Source organism: Geospiza fortis, unplaced genomic scaffold (assembly GCF_000277835.1).
Source record: "Geospiza fortis unplaced genomic scaffold, GeoFor_1.0 scaffold157, whole genome shotgun sequence".
NCBI lineage: Eukaryota > Metazoa > Chordata > Aves > Passeriformes > Thraupidae > Geospiza > Geospiza fortis.
In genome coordinates this window covers 807,127-829,197 of record NW_005054314.1, presented here as the reverse complement: position 1 = coordinate 829,197, position 22,071 = coordinate 807,127, and the positions used below count along the sequence as shown (strand labels likewise).

Genomic DNA, 22,071 nt, shown 5'->3' with positions numbered 1-22,071 from the left:
TTTCTCAGACTAGGAGTAACATCAGTGAATGCAGTTACCTCCGTTCCTGGAAAACAGTGAAAATACTGAGCGCAGTCCTCAGAAGAAAACCTTTCTCCTCTCATTTTGATAGTCTCAGAATAAAAGTTAGCTTCTAAAGCAGACCTCAGTGCAAATGAACTTAGGCTGTATTAGAAGCAGGTGTTAGATTTTCTGTAAATCTAAGAATGTTGGAGGTTGCTGGCTGGACTGCTTAACAAACAAGTTTTCATGAATTGAAATTGGAACCCAGCGTCTGCTGACCAGTGTGGATGCACAATCCAGGGCTGCACAGTGGGAATTTGTTGGGGCTGTGATGTTCTCTCCTTACACTTTTACCTTCTTCTATCCCTTGATGGTATTCAATTCTGAAACTCCCATTAAATTTGGAATATTGCTTGTGTGCACTGTGTAATTATGAATTCCATACTCCAAGGCCTGACACTCATTATTCTGCATACACTGTCCTTTGTCAAAAGGGCAGGAGGGGCCACGTGCTCAATATAGATGGAGCTGTCTGTATGGAAGGATCTTCCAAGTCTGTCTCTGCACCAGGGAAGGCCATTTGAGAGTCAACAACTGAATTTTGGCTAAGTCAAAATGTTCACTTGCTGCATGTTCCTCATATGCCAGTAAACAAACATCAGCATAATCAAGCACAAAAAAAAAGCCCCAATTCTCAGATGAAGGAGTGAAGGCAGATTTGCATGTATCACCCACATAAGTGTATAATTACAGAGTTTGATCCTTATCCCTGAGATAGTTTGGGATGTGCACAAAAGCTTCCTCAAACCATTGTGCTGTGAGTCCTGTTTGGATGTTAAAGACTCTTCTGCAGGGACTGTGTAAATCAGCACAGGGACTGTGCAGTGCTCACGTTACAGCATGGGGAGAGGGAAGTGACAAATTTTATTTAATTTTACAATAAATAGGCAAGGCTCCCATATGATGCACTTCCACTCAGGAGACATTATTTTTTGCCACAAAATTTTTGTTTCTTAAAGCAAAACATCAATCCATGACTGTCTCACATAAACAAATGCAGGTGTTAGAATTGTTCCCCATTTTGCTGTGGGAGTTTTTTTTCCCCTGCTGTTTGTGTGAATGTTCTTTCTCAGTGGAAATCCCATTTAGCTTAAACTTGTGGGGTTTTTTCTCAAAGTATAACCTCAAGCTAAACTCTTTTGCTTATGTTGCTATTTTTTACAATGATTTAAGCTGAAGTTAACCTTCCTATTAGCATTTTAATGGAAAAGGATATTCTAGCACGTAGCAAGACATTTTGTCTGCTTTCAAATGGCAACGTGGTAAAGGTATGAAGTGCTGTTTTCCATTGTTTGCAAATTCTTTCTTTTCCTGCTGCAAGGCTCTTTTTCCTTTATTGATATAAATAAGAACAGAATTTGGCAGGGACATCCCAGGTCCTCTGTTACAGTCATTTTCTTTATAACAACATCAAATACTCGACTTTATAAGCTAGTCAGTCCTGTTTTAAATGAAATTGAGGGGGTTTTGCTCATGCTTTCTAAGCCTATTCTAAATGCTCTCTTTACTGGTCATTAAAATACCTCTTCATAGCTTAAATAAATTCATGGTCAATTATAACAATTTGTTTCAATGCCATGTAATGTTCTTTAGCTGAAATATTGTTCTTTTAAGTGAATATGACTTTCCAAATATGTTTCTTTTGCCACAGTCCTTCTTTACAAATGTCCCCATTGTGTGACACTGTATGGGGAGCCCTTTCCTTAGTGGGGATATGAAAATGGGTCAGGACACTGTGTGCCTAAGTAAATAATATTGAATGTACAGTCAGCTTTACAGAGGTACTGCAGGGTCTTTCTAACACCCTCCCAAAATAGTGGAGGTTAAGCCATGTGAAAATCGAAGGGTAAGCAACAGATTTGTTGTACAGGCAAGAATTATTTATTAAAAGTTCCCAAGACAATAAAGATTATAAAGTAATGGTTATAATAATAGCTTAGTTTCTGCCTTGCTAGGATTTCCATTACATATTAATTCTATTATTAAAACTTTAAATTGTTTTATTTATGATCCTGTTTTCTAAGGAAACACCTATTGATCAAAACAGGCCCTGCTTCATCAAAAATTCAGAGCATTATCCAGATCAGTTGTCAAGCTGGATATATTAAACCAGAAAATGTTTTAACAGCAGCAGACACAAAGTGATGTGTCCAGCAAGAGGGAAAGCCAGGCACAGCTACAGAGTGTACCCCAAAAACCTGGAGCACCTTCAGGGCTGCAGGGGTGAGAGCACATGATGGTGCTCTGCCAGTGGAGCCACAGTAGTTCCTTGATGCATGGCCAGGGCAGTCTTTGGCAGGATGAGACTCATAACAGCCTGTTGAAAGGGCTTAAAATTGAAAAAATTTAATCTCTGTCTGGTAGAAGTGCTGGGAAGGTGCTTTTCTGGCAGTGTGTGGTGCTTTCACACTGAAGGGCTCACTGGCTGTCGCTCAACAAGAGAAAACACAAGCAACCAGGTACCAATGATGCCAGACAGGTGCACACAGAACACAATGTGCCCATGTGGTGGGGATGGTGCTGTCTCTGTCCCCTGGCCTCTCCTGGCTGGACAGGGAGGACGAACATCAGCATGTGCCAGCTCTGAGCTCTGGCAAGGAGTGGCACCTGCAATGTGCATTTACTTGGGGACAGTAGGAGGAGGATTGGCTTTTTCCTGTGCTGGCTGGAAGACCAGTTGATAGAAAGCTACATTTTTCTTGTAAATTGGTGGAATAATGGTGTGTTTGAGGAGAATGTTGGATTTAGCACACAGGTATCTGATGAGGCTGTGTTAGAAACCTCCATCTGCTGTACAAGAGCACTTCAGTGTAAGTGTCAGAACAGCAGCTCATCAGGGCTTGACTTAGCTGTGCCAAGAGTTATTTATATTCTTTCATTGAGAGCAAGGTCTACAAAGCTGCTGTCCTGAGGAATCAGAAATTCGAATACAGGAGGATTTCTAACCAAAAGATGAACATTGGATCAGTAAATTAAATTTAGTTATAAGAGGATAAACATACTTTGTCAGGCACTCCACCCTTCCTGTTCCCCTGGTTTGGAGTTGTGTGGCTTGGTGATGTTGTCTTTACATTATTATAATGTATTATATATATGTATATATCATAACTTAATAAATCAAGCCTTCTGATCATGGAGCCCATCTCGTCTCTTCCTTCACCCCGAAAACCTTGTGGCCAACTGGCGACAGGTGACTGTACCTGAGATTATCCACTCTGCCAGAGGAGAAAGTAGCTGTTAATTTAATGTATTTTCTGGTTTGTATAAACTATTTTGTTTGGACAGAGAGAGTGTAGATTTTCCAAATTGCTTTTCCATCCTTTTAAGCAAAAAATCATGAGGAGAATAAAGCCACAAAGACCATGCATTAAGTCTTGAGGTCATTCTTGCTGCAGTTAAATGGTTTGAGTTTAAGAATAATAATTATTACTATGACAATAATCACTATTATTAAATTTTATTTTGTATTAAATATTAATGAAAATAATTTCAAAAATGGTGATATCTTTACCTAATTTGTGTGCATTTTGTCCAGTTCTCAAAATTACTCATTTCAAGAAGCAGAGTTTAAATATGTTCTGTTCAAGGACTGTAACCAAAGGCAGGTACCCCAAATTCCCACATAAAAAACTCATTTTCATTTAAAATAGCTCAAAAGTGCCATTTAAACCACTCAATTCCACTCAAGTTCATCATACTTGGGGTCAAAATTTTGACAGAAAAGCTGTTAATTGTATCTTAAATTATACTTGTTTGATTTGTCTGCATTCAGGAAGCAAAATTAGAGCATGCAGCAGAATTTAATTGTGGATCATGTATGCAAGAGGAATGTTGTGAGTATGCAAGTGCAAAGTAACTGGTGTTTGCCAGCTGCTGCTGTGACTCTGCTCTGCTTGCAGACTGTTGACTTTGTGTATATGTAATGATTTTTTCAAAGAATCAGTGATCATTGAGGCAGCAATAATTGGCACTGGGGAAACCTTTTAGCAAGTCTTCCCTAGCAGTTAGTGATGTGTTGATTTCACTGGCTTTTGAATAGCTAGCAAGTGTGCTAATTTTCAGTTGTGTAGTAGCACTTAATTAAAAATGCTATAGAGACTTGGAGGGGTGGGCTCAGCCTTGGGTGAGATCCTGCTAAGCGAGCAGTGTGTACTGAGGAGCCTGAGAATGAAGTGCAGTCTCACGGGATTAATAGAAGTGCATATCCAGCCCTGCGAGGTCTTTTCAGAGCAGAGAACTGATTTATGCTCCTGCTAAACATCAAACATTTCCAATGGCTGCAGGTCTTAGAGCTAAGGCTCAACCAAAGAATAAGCTTAGGGTTTGGGTAGGGTTAGAACACAGAGAAAACCTGATTTGTAGCTGTAATTTCATTTGACCAGGTACCACTGTGGAGCAACCTTGTGCATGGTGCTCAGGAGCAGAACTCAGCAGAAACAGGAAGTGCTTCTCTTCATTTTATTTTCAAAACACTTCTGTAGTTGTCTTTACTCCTGCTTTTCTGGCCATAGATTTAACACAGGGTAGAGCAGAAGGTCACCCCTTTACCTTAAGTATTGGTATAAAGCAGGTTGTACATGTGGATGAGTGAAAGGTTTATTAAAAGAGAAAGAGGCAATAGTTAAGGCTCTAGCTCTGCAGCGGTGAAAGAAGCTCTCAGAACTTTAAATGTGTTTAAATTAGGAAGTTTTATGTGCCTGAATCTGAAACTTGAAAATGTAAGAGCCATTGCAGTCAATTTAGTTGCTTAATGAAATAACGAAAGCATCATATGAAATTATGCAAAACCAGGGGAAATTCAATATCCTGAAATCCTACACGCAGATTAATCAAATTAATGGCAAGGTATAAAAGGACACATTTGGGAGATTATGAAGAAAGTCAGCTGCACAGAGTTTAAAGCCTTGGAAAGGGAAGACAAGCCATTGCTCAATGCTGTATGGCAATTTTCTCAGTATAGTAGTTAAATATAATATTTTGGAGGAAAAAAGTAATATTTTGGTTTTTGCTTTTTTTAATTAAACCTGCGCAGCACATTTGTTTTAGCTTGGAGAAAGTTAAATAACCCTCAAAGACATTGTCTTAATTTTCTGAAGAAAAATACATAAGTATGTTTTGTATAGTAGAAATGTCAGACTAAGGGGTTTCTATTTACGGACATATTTCTCTTCCTTTTTGTTGGGTTTTATTTTTTTTGTTTGTTTGTTTTTTCTCTTGTTTTTGTTTATTTTGTTACCTGAAACTGAATTTGATATTAGTGTACAAACAGTTTCAGGCAACCAATAACACACTTATTTTCCTTCATAAACCATTTGTCTGAAAAAATTAATAGGGCTCCTATCTTGTACATTTGAGAAGTTCTCAGTGTTCAAACTGTGTGAAAATATAATTGGAGTCTCCTAGTCTCCTTCTTCTCACTGTCATATTTGAAAAAGAATAAATAATATGTAGAAGTGAAAACAAATGAATTATTACCTGAGATATGTGACATTTGGGAAAAGATGTAATATTTCCAAAACTTATAATAAAAGTTATGAATTAAAAAATGTGCTTACCAAGAGTACCAGCAAAAAAGAACACAAAGAATTGGATACCTTACTGCCAAACTATTGCTCCCAAAATTTAGGAACTTGGAACTCAGGTGCCAAATTTACTCTCCTCAGTGACAGGCTGCTGTGCCAGCACTTAGACCACAGAAAGTCAGGGGACAAAAACCATAAAGGATCTTGATAAATAGCAGCATGACAATAATCAGCCCAAATCTGCTTGCCCTGAGGGTGCTCACATGAGACTGTGGCATCATCTCTCGAAGGAAATCTCTCCAGATGAAATTTACTTCACCAGAGGGACTCAGATTGGAAAGTTCCCCAGTCTGAGGGATTTTGCCTGCTTTTAAAGGCTATTCTTCCCCTTCAGCAGTCCAAAACACATCAGTTAAGATGAGACCAGACTCTATGTAAGGTCTGAGTAAAGCACTGCTTCACTTGGGGCAGAGAGCTTGTTCCCATCAGGGCACATTGTCACAGCCCACATCTAATGGCTCTGTTCCTGTACAAAGTCCCTCAAGGAAGGGCTCCATCCCCACATCCATATGCCTGTGGCTTGTACTGGTACTATACTGCCTCTCCTTTTCCCAGCTAGGATCCCTCATGCTTCTTTCCCAAAGCAGACATTTCAGTTTGTGATGTTGGTAAATCATTGTCCTGAGAGACACAGGGTAATGGAAGGAAGGAGGAACAGGGCTTGTGCCATTAGAAGGATGGAAGGAGCACACTCTGTGGTTCTGTTTCCTCTCACCATAGTGCAAATCTACACATTTTTGAGCATTTCCTGGTGGATGCTTGTTCTGATCTAGATTTTTTCAAATATGTTGAGAAAGCAGAGGTGAGCACCAGGGAGAAACCTGTGCTTCTGTGAAAACTCTTCATCAAAGCCTGTTCGTTGTGACTAAAAGCAATCAGTGTACAAAAGAGGCATCTCTTGAGTTAAGATTAGAATGAAAGAAAAGAGAATAAACACGTTTCCTCAGATGCAGCCAAAGCTCCTTCCAAGCCAGTTTGCCCGCCCTGGCCAGCTCAGCTCAGTCACAGAGAAGAACCACAGCCACGGTGTCAAGATGAGCACAGAGACTCCTGATCCCGAGCTGCTGCTTCTCTCATGGCTCACATCAGACTAGGTTAAGTCAGGTTCTTTACCCTAAAAGATATGGCTGCAGAATAATCCTTGTTGTTCATTTCCATTCCAAGTAAGCATAAATAGTCTTGCTAAGTCCTCACAGAGCTGTGGGTGTTGTGCTGCTGGGAACTGGGCTCTCAGGTAAAGCTCCCGTTGCCTCAGAGGAGTTCACTTATTATTAAAGGAAATATCAGACTGCCAAAGGTGGAGAGATGGTGTTTTAGAATAGGCATGTTTGTAAAATCTGAGAGGAAAATACTGGCAAGGAAGATGGGGGGAGGAAATACTCTGTTAGATATCTGTGTATTAAAAGTGACAACACCTAATACTACTAGCAGGAAAATTTATCATGTGTTAAGTTAATGTACTGTATTATGGGATGCTTTTATATAGCAATTTAGTTTTCTTGGTGAAGTTTTGTATTGAGAAGTAATAAAGAAAATTCTAGGGTAAAATATGCTACCTTCAACATTCATAAAACACACTGTACTTTAAAGCACCCAATCCTGTTCATATCCACAGAAATGGAAGCTTTGCCATTGACTTCTGTGGAAGCAAGGTCAGCTACAAAATGATCAATTAAATAGGATTCCAAGTATGATTTATTGTCCTCATGATACTCATTTTCACCCCATTAGTGTTCCTTTTCCTTAGTGTGACCTTCAGTCTTGCATAGTGAAATGCTTATTGCTCCAAACCATGACCTAACAGCTTGAGAATACAACTGATAAGGCAATGATCTGAGTCAAACAAGATAGCGCCCATGGGCAGCAGCTTCTTGTACAGTACACTGGACTCCTGGCCTCCACCTTGTAATGATTGTGGACATCCTGACAGTATAAAATCTGTGTAATTATAATAAATCAGTGAATTTAGGTTTAGGTTTGAACCTGCCTGCCCAAGGAATGAGTTCCTTCTTTTGATTTTCTTGTTTTCTGGTTTAATTTTCTTGTTCTTGCTTAATGTATGAAATTGTCTTTATCTCAACCATGAGTTTCCTTACTTTTACTCTTCTGATCCTCTCCCCAGTCCCAGCATGGGAGGAGTAAGCAAGTGACAATGTGGGTGTGAGTTGCCAGCTGGGGTTAAACTATGACACTAAACTATAGAATCCAGACAAATATTTTTTGAGGGGTGAAATTAATGTTAGTTTTCTTTTTCAAAGAAAAAATAGCAACTTCGGATCTATCAAATGGAAAAAAAGCAAAGGACTAATCCAAGTGGAACAGCAATTCAGTTACCAACCACCTATATCACAGACCTGGGAAATCTTGACTTGCAGTTTCCATTGAAAGACAGAGGTGTTTGATGTTGATGTAGTGACAGATGAGACCCTATACTGTGTGTTCTTCTTCTGTTACTGTTGGAATTGTGTATTTAGTGAATTAGTCATGATTGATGATAGTGTTTTAAGGACTTGCTAGTTCTTCCTGGGAAAAGATGGCATATTTTAGCGATATTAATGGTTTGAGACTTAAGGATAGCAACATATATTTTTGCAATCTTTCAGCAGCAAAGCCACAATTTATACAAATGGATTCACTCTGTCTTTAGCTCAAGCAACTCTGACAAAAGATGTCATTTGAAGTAATGTTGCTCATCATTCATAGATGCAAAAGCTTAAGGGTCCATTGCTTTGATATGAAAGTGTGCTACAGTTTTCTGCTTCTTTTAATATCAGTGTATGGTGTTAATGATACCTCAACTATTTTAAGCAGCTCCAGTTGAGACTAAGAGAACAGAAAGGTGCTTATTTGCCAGTAGAAAGAGATATACTAACTTGGGAGTATGCAGAAGAAGAAAAGCAGCATTCCAGCAACAACTCAGAATTCCCCAAATGTCAGCTCTGCAGCAGTTAAAAAATAGTGCTACAATGTGTTCAGGCAAAATTGCCAATTTATGGCACAGTACAGTATATTAGATCCCTTTACAGCACCTTGGTAAGGCAGCACATCATTGCAGAATAATACCAAGGGCGGGGAGAGGTCTCTGGCTTGCTCTGGCGTATTTGCTGAAGTGCAGCCCAATCCTGCAGTTGCATTTGAATGTTCCCTGTGGTTGTGATATCAGTAATGCGTGGATGGGGACCCATTGCGGGGTGGGCAACAGACAACAAAAGCATGGTACAAAGGATAGTCTTTAGACACAATTTGAGAGTAATTACAGATTAGGACAGACATTCTGCCCTAAAAGAGTGTCTTACAGGGCTGCTGCACTGTGCTTTTGCTTTTGTGATCCAGCCCTTTTACGATGCCATGATGCTTTTACTAATTAAAAAACCCCAACACAACAAACTAAACAAACAACCACCAACTTTTCCTTTCTGTATTCAAATGACTGGTTCTCTTAAAAACATTGATATCATGCAGTTAGTATATAAGTGATAGATCCTTATATAGTGCCATAGTAAAAGTGTGCTGAGACACAAAGACTTTCTTTATTTACTAATTGAAATCTGTGAGACAAAGTGCTAATATTTCCCATCTCTAATCCTGTATTTAGATTATCTCCATAATGCCCTCTTAAAATAGTTTGTTCTGTAATTATTAATCCAGATATTGTTCACCTCCTGAAAAACTGTCATCCTCTTTAGCTATGCATCTCATGTCTTTCAGTTTAAGCCCCTGCCTTACATTGCTGGAAAACAGACCTTGAATTGAAGTAAAACACTTACTGAACTAGACAATCTCTTTACCTGTAATAAATAAAAAGGTGTTTGATAGCTGCTGTGCATCAGAAGGAGTTGATGGGCAAGTATGTGTTGATTAGAGAGAACTGAATGTGGTGGGTAATGCACCTTAGAGCAGACACCAAAGTGGGAAAAAAAATTCAATTGGGGCTAGGTGGTAGGTAAAACAATTACACGTGCCTGGGTAGGTTATGACACTCAGTGTATGAAGAACATGATAAGTCATTCAGCCTTTACTGTTTCCTGCCCTGCCACTGCTGAATTTGTGCTCAGCCAGCCTCTCCATCCACCAGCCTTCCCATCCTTAGGGACTGAAGTATGGTAAGAAATGTATAGGTTTTTTTGGAAGGAATGTTGTGGATTTTTTGGGTTTTTTAATCCTCGGATTTTTCTTTTATTTTACATTGCAACAAAATCCAAAATTCACAAAACTCCTGTCATGGAGGCATGTCTGACAAATGCTGTGTGAGAATGCTGTTTCAGAAAGAAATAGAAGTTTCAGAGTGACCTGACTGGAAAATTGAGGGAGTCTTCTTTAAATGTCTTTATTGCTTTAAAATTGTTCCATGAGCTGGGGCAGTAACACTACATAATCACACAGAAGATATAAAATGGCAGTCAAAATAGTATGTTGAGTTTCAATTGAATGATGTATTTTAAATGTAATGGCAGTTACTACCCAGAGCAGACTGAATCGTCTTGTTCTCTTGTTGAAAATGTCAAAGCAAAATCTTAAATTGCTTCAACACATGACAAACAGAAGACACTTTGAACAGGAGAATGAAGAGTCAAGCAGGTTCCTTACAAGAAGCTGACACAATTTCATGAGAAATTTCTCAGAAATTACATTCCTGGTGCAAAACTCTTATCCGTCTGCTGGGAAAAAAAGCAGCAGAAAACCTAAAAGATGGGTAAGGACTGTTCCTCTGAGAGCAGCAGAGCAATGTAGAAGCTGAGGAAAGTGATCTCTGTTTTGGGCTGCTTCACCAACACTGTCCCGGTGGCTGTGGGACAGGAGCAGTGCTGAAGTCTGTCCTGGAGCTTGGTGGCCGTGACAGGAGGATAGAAAACCCCTCTCAGGAATGTGTTTGTGTGCAAGTGGTTCAGAGGCAGGTGGAGTATCTGGGTATTGGGGCAGCCCTTTAGTGCCGTGCCCATGCCCCCTCATGGGGAGCTTGTACTGCCTTTTTCACTGAGGCTGGGGGAGCAGCTTCCCCTTCCTGCAACTTTGGGTGTATAAGCCTTGGCTGAGAGGATTTGTTAATAAAAATAGTTGGTTGCTCTCCTCTTTTTCCACTTGATGATTTTTGGCTCTTTCATTTTTTTCTATTTTTCTCTTGATTTAAAGATTATCTTCATCTTTTAATAAAGGATGGAGGAAATATACTGAAGGATTAAATCCTTATCTGCAGCCATTTGAAGTGCCTGTGGGACTGTTTAATCTCACATTTCAGAGGATTTGGAAGCTAGGCCTCTCTGCAGTTTCTGCTTCATACAGTATATATGTGCTCAAATTGACCTGTGAGACAGGTGCAATCCATGGCTCACTCACTGACAAGTTTATTTTATACTCCTCTGATAAAAATGTCTGCTGTGTTTTGACAACCTGCTTCACAATGGTCACATTGATTCAAAACAAGTAAAGTCCCAATGACCTTTTTTTGGCTTTGACTTCACTGCTTTCCATTGCTTTTAGCATTGCCTTGAGGTCTTTGAACAGTTTCACTGGGCAGTTCATTTGTTCCTCTCAGCTGTGCTGGGTGTCACTCGCTGGGCTGGTTAATGGGGCTGTCCAGAGATGCCCCAGTGGGCACTGGAATGCAAATCCTCAGACTTTTTAATGAATGGATCCCTGTGCAGCCCTTAGTCACGTTCCTCTTGGAGGTTTGCCTGCAATTCTTTGCATCCCCACTGACCAGTAAACATTTTCAAGTAATATGGTAGTCTTAAAATATCACATTTGCTGTTGAATACTTGCCCTCTGCAAACCTGATGCAGTGCTTTGCACATGTTTGGTGTATTTTTGTGAAAAAGAAATTGTATTCTTGCATCAGAGACACTTTCCATTGTTTGATAGTAGTTGATACTGAAAGGTTCAGGTCCCAGGCTGATCACCAGGGGTTATTCTGCTTCCCATCAGCTGCTAGAAACTCTGATGTAAGTGGTAAAAGGCAGCAGAGCTGACTCTGAAAATGGGTCGTCCCGCCAGAGATTTCTATGGATGCTACTTTTTTTGTTCATTCTTTTAAATCCTTTTCCTCAAATAAGAAGACAAATTTCCTGGGATAACTATCTCCTTCATTTCTTAAAGCATTTTCTTTCATCAGAAGATTTACATTTTCTTGATCTTTGGTCATGAGGCAGGATAAACAATAGCAAGTGTATCTATGAGTTCCTTATGTGCCTATATTATGCCTGCTTTTATTCATTTTCCTGCTCATCCAACCATTAATGACATGATTCGCCCCAATATTTTTCTTAATGATGCTCAATGTACTTGGTGAGTATACAATTCAAAACTTCTTCAGTGGAAAAACTGAAAATATAACAGACAAACCTGGTAGAATATATTTTGCAGCTTTTGAAGGCAACTTAGAGGCAAAGAACCTACATAATATTGCATAAATATTTTTTGAAAAGGTTTTCCTTGTCAAGTAAAGTAACATTTTTCATCAAGCTTAGGAAGCCAGGGTGCTAATCCAAAGAATGCATCAGAATTAATAGACTGGATAGGGCAGGTGAAACCTTCTCATTAGTCCCCAACAGAGCAAAATCAATTGGCAAGAGGTGACTTAAGTGAAGTTTCATGTTTCTTACTTGTGAACATAATTAATCTAAAAGACCTATAGTTAAAATTCCATCTAACATCAAAGCTGCTTGAGCTGTCACACTGTGCAACATCTAAAATTGTCCAAAAATACAAGTTTTAAATGGTTGCTACTGCCTTTGAGACTTAAGTGAAAAGCATTTTTAATGTCATTCTTCAGTAGTTCTGTCCTTTTCTTTGAACAGCTGCCCAGGGTTGTTTGTTCTGCAGCGAGGGTTTGATCTGGGCTGTCTCAGGGCACAGGTGAGCCATGAGGTTGGCTGAAACAGCAAAGAGGTGGCAAAATGGCACTGGCTCTTCCTTCAGCAGTTTGTGGTGGGCACTGGCTGGAAGCTGCTGCTGAACTTGGAGATGGCTTTTCCTCAAAAAGAGCACTCATTGTTTTGCCTACAGATGTTACTATAGGTGCTTAAGATGTAGTTCATTCGATATTCATTGCCCACAATAATTCTGTACTGATACACTATCTGTACCTAATACAAGTTTTTTTAGCTCTGGAGAATAATGTATTGCTTTCAGTTTTGTTAAAAAAGTGCATAAAATCCTCTCTGTGGTAATTCATGTGTCTGGGGTTGTGCTGTGGTGCAGTACCTCACTGTGCACAAGTGGTCAAATTGATCATGGAATATTAATGGGTTGTGGACTTCAGGCTTTTGGTAGCCTGGCTTCAGGTTGACAAGAATGATAGCTTTCATTTGCATGCAGAGTCCAGCTGTTCCTTTAAGATGGATGAAGGGACCTGGCTTCATCTGTCACCAGTTCTTTACTTTTTTATAAGACAGAAAGAAAAAAGAATTTAAAAAGCCAAACCATAAAATGTCATAAAATGTTCTTTGCAGATCTCCTTGAAATAGAGGGTAATTTCAAGCATCTTATTTCTGCCCAGAGTCCAAGAGAAACATTTTGAGTGCAGATGAAATTGTGTCCTTTGTGCTAAATACACTCTGTTCATTAAAAAAAGCACACTCCATTTGAGATTTTCATGAATTACATTGAAGGAAAATGTAATTTACATTTAGTAAGAACTTATTACACTTTTTTTCTACTTCAGAGGAAACTCATGCTTGATTCTTAAAAGCAAGCTGCATGATCCACATTTAGGAAAGGAATAAAATGATCACAGGAATCATTTTGGCTGGGAAAGAACTTTGCATAATCTAACACAATCTGTGAAATTTAGAAATGCAGTGAAAGGAAAGGTGTGTTGGCAAGTGTAGGAGTAAGAAAGCTTGATAACATCACACAGTGAAAGCCCTGCTAGCACAGAATTCTTCTACTTTCCAGCACCCACCTTGCAATGACTCTAGTGACAGCACCAATGGTAACCCCTGCCATCAGTGTCACTGAATGTTTCACATCAGGAGATGCTAACAGTCAATGCCATGGGCATTTAACATGTATATTGCAGTCATGTTAAGTGTTCAGCCCTGTTGTAATTACTTTGTGATAGGCACCTTGTGGGATTTTGCCATCTGTGCTTCAGTAATGTGCAATCTGTGCTATTGTTTCTACTCCACCAGAGTCCTGAGCCGTACTCTATTGCATAAATTCCACCAATCTCACCAGTTTCTTTTCTACAACCCTATGTTACTTAATTGCCTTGTGAGAAGGTGGAAGAAGGTCCAGCACAAACCTGAAAAATAGAAGATCCCAAACCAAAAATCTAGTTAATCTCTACTTCTCTTAACATGTTCATGAATGCAGCAGAGTTCATTTAATACCTTCTCTCCAGAGCCATTTGGCTCTCTGTGTGCACTCTCATAGCATTCCATGTGCAGTAGATGGAGACAGGTGAGGAGACTGGCAGCAAGACTTGATTCAGAAGTGATCTTGCCTGTGGAATGATAGCTGCTCCTAGTAGTTCTAAATAGTCACCATGGTCAAGCCTGCAGCAGAAACTGCTGGAGCAGCTGGGTAAGAACAGGACAGGCACAGCCAGTTGTGCAGGATTTTCACTGCTCTCAAAGTCAGGGGAGCTGCAGTCATGGCCAGCTTCCCCTTGGTGCCAGTGGCATGACCTGTCAAACATGGGTCTGTTCTGAGTCATTGAGGACTTAATGGGTTAAAATCAAAACCACCAGTAACAAACCAAGATCATTTGAGCGCTTCATTTCCCCTGTGAGCTGCATTTCAACATGGACACAGCATCTTGCTGAAAGCTGTGATTGTGTTCTCCTTCTTTCTATGTCATAAAAAGAATTCATGTGATAAACTCCAATTATTTACTGCTAATATAAAAATGCTAAACCCCTTTTTGCAGAAAATGTCCCCCAGAGTCAGTCCTAACAGTGCATTAAGGCACTCTTGATCCTAGGTAGGGTTTTCAAAAAGTGGTGTTCATGGTAGTAGTGGCCGAGGGGGAGGCATCTAGCTGCTGAATCATTCCACAGCATTTTCCCAAAGAAGCATTTCCTGCTTGAATGGTTAATAAATAGAAAAAACTCTTTGTCACTAGCTAATGACTCCTGACTTCCACACAAGTTCTGCATTTACTAAGTTGGAGTTTTTTGAGAATAAGCATTCAGTGTTTATTTTCAAAGATGGAGATATTTATCCTTAGACAACATCTCATTGCAGTGGCTTTATTTCTGTTAGAGCAAACAACAAATGGAGGTGCAATCATTTTGTCAGCTTAAACTGAGAGGAAGGAAATAACACAATTGGCAACTGATGGAGAAGTGTGTTTTGACTGACTGGCGGAGCACACTACAATAGAGCTAATCAGGAAAGAGGGTCCCTGTATAAACACAGCCTCACAAAAGTGCATTTTTATGAATGAGTTGCTTCATGTGATTTCCTACTCCTTTTCACCTTGTGTGGTAATTTTCTACTGTGCCAAGAAAAAGAAAAGCAATGATTCTTATCTGGTAGCAGGACTTGCTGATGATAGTGTGTTAGAGATTCAGTCCACAAAGTCCAAGTGAGAACCCTTGGCTTTTTAAACAAGCTTTTAACCCTTCAAGTGAACAGTTCATTCCCTGCCAGCCAAACTACAGCAGTCACATTTCCATTTACATCTGCACAACTGGCTCTCACATTTGCTTCATTGTAAGCAGAGACATGAAAGATAAAGCAGTACCAGGTCAGGCCTGAAGCATTTGGCTGCCAGCCTCTGAGAAACCTCTTGGCACAAGCTGGGATTTCAGGTGAGACAAAAGGAGTTAGGTACATATCTTTTTAAAAGGTAAAATGCTGAGCTTCTCATAGCAACATATGCCCTCTGGTTAATATATTGATTGAGAGCTTTGTATGCAGTTAGTTCCATTGTAATCTGTGGTGTGCAAGTTGCAGTATCACTGCCAAGGTTTGTCTTTGCCAAAGTAGATCTAAGCCATGTCTGGAAGCATATGTATTTGAACTGGGAGTGAACAAAAGCTTAACTTTGGGTATGGGCTAGTTTCAGATTAAGGATTTGGCATGCAGTTATTTGCCCCAGAGGATGCTATTGAAACAGATCTGTTCTGCTGTCAAAAGGTTAGCCAGATTCTTGATTGAATGATACTAGAGGCACTGTGTTAATTAATGGTGGGAAAATGCCAGATCTTCTGATTGAAGGAAGTAGGTTGGCATGCAATTGTCTCATAGAAGCTTTCAAACAATTTTGTTAGATTCCCTGCATTTTGTCTCATGTTTAGATAATTTTTCATTTCATCATTGCAAATTACATGAGCAAATGTCCAGGAGGTACATCAATAGCAAAATTACAGAACAGCAAATGTACTTATCTCAAGAAGAGAGAAGTCATTATCCACCACTAGGAAGAAGAAAGCTGTTCCCCAGCATTTGACAGTTCCTAGCCACATGGGAGTTAACATTTTAGCTCCCTTCTAAGAGTTATCTGGTCTGGAAAACACTCCAGCTGTGCTGAGTGGCCCATACACAAGAAAGAGGCCCTTCCTGGTCTCTCTGGCTTGGGGCATGCCCTTTTGCATGGCACAGGGGAAGGGAATCTGCATTCAATTCAGAAGTTGTGTTCAGCTGAGCCACTCAAAATACACAGTAAGAGACTTGAGTTCATCGTAGCAACAGTTTGGGCTCCCTGTCTGTCACTGTGGATGCTGTCAAAGTCTGACTGGAGTGGGGTGGGGGCTGTGAAGCTGCCGCAGAGGGAAGGTAGGAAATAGTGTGGGGAAATAGAGCTGTGTCAAATAACAAACTGTGAAGGAACTGGGGCTTACTGAGAAGCCTGATGGTTTTTCTAGCTGGTTATCACTGCTTTTCCCTATGTAAAGATATCCTAAGGCTGTTTGTTTTCAACTGCTTTCTACTTTTTCAAGAGAACTCATTAGTGTGTCTGAATATGGAATGACAGATTTTTGAAGCAGTAGGGCTGTGGTGGGGGAAAAAATGAGCCTCCAGGCTCTGAGGCTTCATTGGCACTTAAAAGCAAGAGCCACTCCTTTCAGGCAGTTTTCTTCTTTAGTTGGTCCTGTGAGTAGCTAAACATTGACCTGTGCAGCACATCATGCTCTGCTTTATCTGACAGAGATTACTGTGTAACTAACAGTGATCACTGGAGAGACCAAATCTTTTACAGGTCTCTTCTCTGCTTCTCTGCAGCTTTTCTGGTGTGACAGCATACTCCTTGTGACTATAACAAAGAGACAATAAAAACATCATGTATGCTGGGAAGGAAAATGCACCTGTATGACCAGCTGCAGAGGATCACATCAGAGTATTGATCTGTACAACACTGTCTCTTTAAAACTCTTATGGACAAATGGAGTGACAAGTGTTGAAATCACAGCAATGTGATTATTATCCTGAAGTTTGTGTTATTTTTGAATGAGGTGAATATAAGCACAGGAGGAAGCAGCACTTTAGACAGTTCCTGAGCAGTCTGGCTGCTAAACAGCCTCTGGCCATGTTCACCAGTCTCTTGGGAGGCACATGCATTGCCAGGTGCCTCTGGGTAAAGAAATGTCTTTCCAGCTTGTCATCCAACACCTATGACTTCCAGCCATGCCCCAGGTAGTGAGTTCTGTTCTCCTGGGACAAGGTACAGAGGCCTCCCCTCAGTCTCAGTTCTGTATCTTCCATAAACAAATCCAGCCCAGGCAGTCCCAGCCTGGTCACTGGATGAAATCCTAGAATGATGAGGAAAGGCAAAGCAACCCCTTAGGGTGCTGCATGGTCAGACCAGACCCTTCCAAAGGGTCTGTCTAGGTGGCCACAGGAATTGCTGCCTTGGGAAGCTGATGTCATCCTTGATCTAGTGGGTTCCCCATGTAAGTGCTGCTGCTCAGAGCAGCCTGGGGACATGCCACATTCCGTGGCATTTGGAAGGGAAAAATAAAAGTGTAGACAGCTGTATCACAGCTCTTCCCTTGACAGTTCATGAGGTGGATTCTGTTTCATAGCAGAATTACTGCCCCTTTGATAATAGGAAGAATATTTGCAGTACATTTAATTGTTTTAATTTCATGTAACTTTGTGAGAGGTCAAGTAAGAGTTTATACTGTTAGCTTTATTAAATACATGTAACAGCACTAACTTTTTGTTCTTCTTTTCCTTGAGCAAGGCTGCAAATCAGTGCCCCATTTCTATAAACTGTTCCTAGAATTAAAGAAACTTCTTGTAGAGGAATAGGAATTTGAATAAATGTTGTTTTTAGACTTCTGTCAAGTACAGAGATCATATAAGTCTGGAGCCCCTTGTAAATATCTTGTAATGCCTTTCTGTTTAAGGACCAAAAGTGAATTTCATTAGGTGAATAAGTCATCTGATGTCTGACCTCTAAAATAAGATTAGCTTTTGTTTTTAGTAAACACATCTGACATTGAAGAGCCAGCAGTTTGTTGCCTTCTCGTCTCAAAATCCCTTTGGGCCATTTCAGTTCCTATGGAAAGAGCTCTGACAGGCTGCCAGTTCATTATGGTGATTACTCTCCAAGAAGAACATGGCAGACTGTAACCATTTAAAATGTGACATGCAGGAGCACAGTTAGAAAACTTCCAAATGTTGCAAGTAAAGCTGAGGGAAATAGGGGGAAGCCCTGGTCAGACTGGGTTAGAAAGGGTGTAGGTGGAAATGGGATATGAAGAGAATATGAAGTAAGGAAAGCCTGAGCACAGTGGCACAGCATGGATGAAGGTGCTCCAGCAACTTTTCTGCATGAAGAGAGTACAATTTACTTCTAGAAAATAAAAATAATAATATAAGAAAAGCATAAAGGTAGCAAGAAAAGCCTGAAAAATGAAGAAAAGGCTAAAGAAAAAAAAAACTTGTTATAACTACACAAGAAACTGAAACTCTGAGGCCGTTGTGGGTGTAAAATTGGTTTGTAGGCTGACAATTGTTGTTTATTTTACAATCTCTGGTCAAATAATTTCACATGGTGAGTTTTAACAGGAAAACTTTGAAGGTAATTTTTAAATGTTTAATTTGATGTGGTGCAAGATGCTGTACTGTATTAAAAACATTCTTCCCCATTTACAGGAATACACAGTCGTTTATTTCAAGCTAAGCTAAGTTTACAAAACCTATTTGCACGGTCTGGCCCTGAGTTTTCAAACAGGGGTGTGAAGCCTGTGCCTGCAGCTATGCTTTTCAATAGTTGTATTATTATCTGCTTGCTGGAGCAGTCCCCTGGCAGGAAAGGCTGGGCTATTGTTTCCTGCTCTCAGATGGAGAGATTTCTGCACAGTAGGAGGCAGGCTCCCCAGTAAGGCTTTGAGGAGAGGGCCTGGGTACCCCACCTGTTGGGGTGGGAGTCTAAGCTACTGTGGAGCTGCTGGGGTCCTTCAAGCACAATTATGTGCAATTTTCTATGTTTTGTTTTGGACAGGCATAAAGACATGTTGGGACTGGTCACAACACTGAAATAGATTTGTCTGGCACTTCAAATTCATTCTGTTAACTTTGCAATGTGAGGATCTAAACTGCTTGTGTTACTTATTACATGTAAGCTAAAAGTGAGAAATAGAGTTTGTTTTGCTGCTTTGTGCTAAAATGTAATTCTTGAAACTGGTCATTTCTGTTGAATCACGGCCACAAGGTAGGTGGTGACACATTGGCTGTGTAACAGCTGTACTATGTAATAAATGTTTACATGCCATCAAGTATACAAACATTTGATTGCTTACATGACAGAGCTTTTCTTTTGCAGTCATTGGTCTCAATTTTTCCATTACATTTTCTCATTTTCTTTTCTAGCTTTACTCACAGACAAACCTCCAAAGCCATTGTTCCCCATGGAGAACCAGCCAGCTGTTATAGATGTCCAGCTGGGTAAGTCCCCTTCTGGGAATAATAGATCCTAAACTTCCACTCTGGTAGCAGATGGGATAAATTGAAAGTGGTAAGAAAGGTTTACTGGTAGTTATTACATGCAAATCAATTTGCAGCTTCTCATTTATAACCGTAGAATTTACTGCCACGGCAATTTAAGGGAGTGAACATCAGGGAATGGCAGTACTAATTGGTTGCAATGGGTATTAAATATAAAACACTGATGCTCTTCTTAATATATGATTGGTAGAGTAAAATATGTTCTATATTGGTGCTGTATTGGTCAGTTGATGTTCACCCTAAGACAAATGTTCTCATAAAAGAAGTGCTGATTCCTTTAAAAGTTAGTGTAAAGCATTGCATTTCCAGGTTGTTCTGAATGTGTACCAGAAAAGGCTTTTGACTAAAATGCTTGCATGCTTTTCTCACTCCTGTTATATATTCTTCCGTGAATGCACATCTCTGAATCTCAGCTAGCAGCCTCTATTTTCTGTCATGTTACAAAATAATGTTAGAGAGTTCTGCTAACTTTGGAGAGCTGTAGGGCATTGTGGTACTGAAAGAACTGCTCAGCATTGAGGTTCCAGGGGTTTTTTTCAGTGACTTGAAAATAGATTTCTAATTTTAAGAAGCAGAATTGGAGTTGCTGTTAAGGACTGTGGTGCCATGAGCGTAAATTACAAGAGATGTATTGCATATGGGGATTATTCACTCGGTGCTGAAACTGTGGCACTTTCCTTCTTGAGCTTGACTCTCTTCCTCCTTTATACCAAAGCTGTCTAGAATTCAGAGGTGGAATGGTGTTTAATGGCAAGCAGGGTCAGTGTGAAACATCTTAAGAGGGCTGGTGACATTGTGGTAAAGCTGTTTGTATTTGTGAAATTCTACATACAGGGCTCTACTTGAGATGAGTACAAAGACACATCCTTGTTCATAAACCAGGTGCCAAACAGTGTCAGAGAAGCACTGTGGAGGTTATGAAGTATTTAAAAATGGGGCTTGAATTCTTGAATGTGACAATAGAAATTATTTGTGACCTTAGTGAATGTTAAAGATTAGCTTTCTCTCATACACCTGAATTGACCCAGGAGTCTGTAAGGGCTTGCACAGGGAAGACAGCAGTAGATCTGGGCAGCAGCCAGTGCCAGATGAATTCTGCAGACAGGTGCATATCTGCATATTTAGGTTCCCCTCCACAGGCCTCAAATATCTGTAGCTGAACAGAAATTGCCCTTAAAAGAGGATATGAAATTGATCTGGAGCCATAGTTAAAACCCTACCTGAGTTACCAGCAAAACCCAGTCACTGAAGTTTGGATCAGCCCAAAAGACTGAATTCAGTCTCCTGGTCTAACTTTTTAAAAGTCAACTTTCTAATGATTTCCTTTGGGAGCATGCTGTCCCTGTATACATCTGTGTAATAAATGCACTCAGAGTACACATCTTGGTTTCCTGCATTTTCATTTCGTCTTCATTTTCTCTTCCAAGTTCCCCTGTTCCAGCAGGACTCTGTTGGTTTTGCACTGAATTCTTTGTTGTTGTTGTTGTTGTTTGCGTGAAAACATTTTGTTCTGGCTGATTAAAAGGAGGTTTGATTAAAAAAATTAAAACAAACCCCCTCGTCTCTGTGGAGATGTGGCTTAGTAATAGGATTTTGGAATACCTCCAGAGGGAAATACAAATCTTGCATCTTTACACGCTGGAATGTAATCCATTAGTTGTCCCTTAAGATCAGGGAATTTACATATGGTGCTTTTTTTTTCTGATATGTTAATAGGTTTGGTTATTGCCACTAAACCATATTCATATGACTGAACCTTAACTTCTTTTGCAGTGAAGTTTATTGATTTCCCTCTTGATTTAACTTGGCAAATAGATAAAGCTGGAAGATTCTCAGGGAACACCATCTTGTGGAGGCCACCGGCAGCTTGGGGCAGGAAGGCTGTGCTGGCCTCTGAAATGTGCCACAGCCTTGAGGGACTGGGAATTATTTGTTTGCACAATGTAAGGTGGAGAGAAATTTTGTGTAAGGACCTATAAGGTCACTTCATTGAAATCTTGTTAAGCTCCTAGGAGTTTTGAAAAATTGATATTAATCGATATTTTATTAGATATTAAAAGGAAATTTCCGTGTTTTACATGCCAATGGAGTCAAATCACCCAATATGCCTGATTTTTCAGTAGTTACGCAAGTATGAATATGTCACTAAGCTACAAAAGAAATGAGTTTAATCCATCTACTTGTTCTGCAGAGATTATTTTAGTTTTCTTTTGGAAAGCTAATCTTTAAAGGAATAGCTGTCTTTCCTCTATAAATAGAGGAGATTAACAATTATTTACTGTCTTTGTCCTTAATGATTAGCACAATGCAATGCAAAATCTCCCTAGGCCTCTAGGCAGTGGCCTAACTATTTAACTGTTTTTTTGCCTTACTGCAAACTTCAATATTCACCTTTTAGCCTTCAGATCTTATAGGAAGTTTTAGTGAAAACAGGTATGCACTGTTCTTATTGACAGTGGATAAAAGAGCTCCTTCAGGCTTCAAACATGGTCCAGAGCCTGCCCTGTTCTTTTTAAGGAGCAGGAAT

The 22,071-nt window shown here is 39.9% G+C and overlaps 1 protein-coding gene across 1 annotated transcript in view; it reads left to right on the top strand.

Moving 5' to 3' along the window:
• Positions 1-22,071, top strand: part of IL1RAPL2 (interleukin 1 receptor accessory protein like 2) — a 320,679-nt gene that overhangs the window by 207,669 nt on the left and 90,939 nt on the right. Inside the window, 1 exon segment of the mRNA XM_005419803.2 lies at positions 19,410-19,484. Coding sequence (XP_005419860.2) covers positions 19,410-19,484 — 75 coding nt within the window.